Source organism: Apaloderma vittatum, unplaced genomic scaffold (genome assembly GCF_000703405.1).
Source record: "Apaloderma vittatum isolate BGI_N311 unplaced genomic scaffold, ASM70340v1 scaffold935, whole genome shotgun sequence".
NCBI classification, from domain to species: domain Eukaryota; kingdom Metazoa; phylum Chordata; class Aves; order Trogoniformes; family Trogonidae; genus Apaloderma; species Apaloderma vittatum.
Genome location: NW_009716275.1, coordinates 8628 through 11915, shown reverse-complemented (window position 1 = coordinate 11915; position 3288 = coordinate 8628). Strand labels below are relative to the sequence as shown.

Sequence of the window (3288 nt, the reverse complement as noted above, 5' to 3'; positions counted from 1 at the left end):
AAAGCTTTGCTATGGAAAAGAGAGAGGGAGCAGAGAGGCAGGGCAGGCTGAGGAGCGGGGCAGAGATTCCTCGGTGTCCCAGCAGCCCAGGGGATGGGCACTCACCAGATCCAGGAAGGCTTTTCTTTCCAAATCGAGCGTTTGGACCCGTGCTCGCAGCGCCTGGATTTCCTTGTCCAGCCTGCTGTTGTGCTCCATGGCCTCCGGTAGCTCAGTCCTGCCTGCACAAAACACAACAAACCAGGTCACCAACACCCAGCCGGACCTTGACCTCCACCTCCAGCAGCTCAGAGCGGGGCTATCGCACGAATAAGTTTTCTGAACCCATGTTGCCCTCCTGCACGGGGGGTACCTGTGCAACAGCACAGAGGGGAGCATGCACCGTACACATGGGAATGCATTCTCTTACTCAAATAGTAGAGGTTTACGTTTCTGGAGATCCAGGTTCAATAGCAGCAGCCTCCCCAGAGTTATTCCAGAGATTAAGTTTACCTCTAGATCATGGAAAACACTTCAGATATTTACCTATGGGTTTCACAAACAGCTAGGCTAAGCTTTGAAAACCCCGAACAATCACATTTCTTACTTTCATCATCAAATCATGAAGTTGCTGTAAGCAGAAACACAACCATGTGTTCATGTATCGGTGTTGTGCGGGCATTAATATTTACTAAGCAGCCACTACAGTAAAAATAATGGCTGCATACCGACCCAGCAAGCCTGAATCAATAAACATATGCAGCCAGTTAAGGCAGACTAGCTAATATTTCAAGTGCAAAAACATAGGAAGAGATGTTTGTATCAGGGGCACCCTGACAGAAACATGTCTGAGTACACACTGGTATCCTAAAAAAAACTAGTAAGAAAACAGGTTTCGTTACAGAAAAGGGGAACACAGATTTTTCCCTTTTCAGTTTAACACTAGGCACAGGAAATTTCAGGTTATATTTCACTTTTATTCAGGCAAAAATAAAAACATATCTGTCCCTTGTTTCAAAAAGAGGATTTTGATGCTTGATTTTCCTTCTTTTTAAAAATAAAAGGCAAGGAACACCTTCTACCAAATGGTTTATTTTGCTGAAAAGCCTGTTTACCACTACAGAAAGATGTGATAACATTCTGGATCTTCTCTGCTGGTAAAGACCACGACTTACCGCTCTCTCTCCATTCGTTCACCCCTTCTTCCCGGCTGTCAGGCGCTCGCAGGGCTGAGCAGGAGGCCAAATCTAGAAGGATAATAAAAGCGACAGTTTTGTTGCAGCAGCTTCTGAGCACTAAACTCTGCAGCATTTTTAATGCATTTTGTTGCATTAAACAACAACATTAAATAATTTTGTCGAAGGAAAACTAAGCTAAATAAAAAATTAAAGCAACAGACAGAGGGGCACACAATTTAAAATCTCCAATCGCCAAAGACCCAATAACTGGGCAATCTTGTGTTTTCTCTTCAATGCAAATGAGCAGTTGCAAGTTACCACTGCACCAAACCACACTGTTTGAGCAGAGTTTTACTGCAAGACCAGGGATTTTATTTTACAGAAAATCATTGGTTTATTCACAGAGCAGCTGGATCTGAAGCTCGCTGGGAGGAGAAGGCATGCGGGTGTTCACCATCAGGGAAGCCACCAAAGATGTTCTAACACTAATTCTGCATACAAATACTCACAGCATCATAAGCCACACAGACAAAACAAGCATGAAACCCTTACTCACAGTTAGGATAGCCTTATAGTCACTTGATACTTAAGAAGGTTATAAAACACCAATTTCCCCAGGCGGGCTACGATCCACTGAGAAGAGTCGCCCGCTGCAGCCCGGCTGCGATCCGGAGAAGCAGTAACTGTGTGGAGGCTGCAACACAACGTTCACCCCGTGCCCGGGGACTCGCCGTGTATCGATTGATACACAAAGCAGACGCCCGCCGAGCGCTCATTTCCCTGCCTTTGATTAAAAGGCTGCAAACGAGAGTTTCTGAGGCCGGCTGGCAGGTTTAGCCAGGTCCGAGCATCACGGGCAAGCTGCGAGGGCAGTGTCAGGACCCACGATTCACACGTAAACCCAACCCAGGTGATACCTGTCTCCCAAGGTGAGTTAGTCTCTGCAAAGGCACACAGGGCAGGGAATGTATCTTGCTGCATTTTGCTGTTTTTCTGAAAGTTCTGCATCACAGATTTTGGGACAACGTAAATCACCCAGAGAAAAAGCATCCAGAAAGCAGCATTTCGTTCAGGAAATCTCCTGCAGGAGGCGGCGATGAAGCAACCTGGGCTTTAGGGACCACTCCAAGAGGAGTTTTATCAAGTTTTGTCATTTCCCACCAGCAAATGGTTTATTTTCACAGTCAGTATTTAAAAAAAATATGTAACACTTAAGCTCTCATTAACAACAGTTGCTTCAAGAAGGAGGTTAAGCAAATATCAGCAGTGGTAAGAATTTAACCAGTCATTTCAAGACTGCTGATAAGCTCCATTTATAACAGCTTGCTAACGGCTCCTAAGGAGGCAGCATCCCAAACACAGCACCTGAGGAACCTAGAGACGAGCGGTCCAGCTGGGCTGACACCTCGTACACCGTGTTTTAGCTATTCCGTTCCTGCACCAAGCTGTTATTTCCTCTCTGTCCCTCCCAGGGCATGAATTTCTCCCTTTATGTGAGCCAGGGACAAGTCAGTCAAGACTGCTGCTGTAATCACAGATCAGAATACCCCAAATCTCAGCTTTCTCCACTCAGAATTAACTGATTCGTGACAATTAATGACTGCATTCCCATCTCCTAGGTACCAGGCTAACATCTGACACTGATTTTTCCATGTTACAAGAAGAGAGGACACGGGAAAGCCTTCCTCCAACTCCCCTGGGTGAGAAGCCCAAGATTTACACCAACCAGCAACAGGCTACGTGCAGGCCAGTAATTAGGAGAGGCCAGGAGAGAAGCACTTACCCATTTCGCTCTGCACCTTTCTTTGCGCATCCAGCTCTTCCATCAACCTCCGGATCTCTTCCTGAGCCATCATCAGCCTCCGTGTGGCCTCATCCAGATCTTGTTCAACTCTTGCACGTGATGATTGCTCCCTCTCCAGCTCTTCCCTGTAGGACTGAAACACAAGAGCTAATGCTCCAACAGAAATGAGAGAACCCTCCGGGTGATGTGACCAAGGCAGGTCCTCCCTCCGCGTTGCTCCTGACCCGCCAGCACGAGGGTGGCGACACAACCAGAAAGCAGGTGAGCTCGCGGAAGCCACTGCAGAGGCAAGAGAGACACACAGTGGAAAACCCTCTTCACCACAGA

The 3288-nt window shown here is 47.0% G+C and overlaps 1 protein-coding gene across 1 annotated transcript in view; it reads right to left on the bottom strand.

The window, feature by feature from the left end:
* Positions 1–3288, bottom strand: part of LOC104273947 (coiled-coil domain-containing protein 30-like) — a gene marked incomplete at its 3' end in the record, with an annotated part of 21834 nt that overhangs the window by 15017 nt on the left and 3529 nt on the right. Inside the window, 4 exon segments of the mRNA XM_009869443.1 lie at positions 106–221; positions 1155–1226; positions 2941–3108; positions 3186–3240. Of these exon segments, the coding sequence (XP_009867745.1) occupies positions 106–221; positions 1155–1226; positions 2941–3108; positions 3186–3240 (411 nt within the window).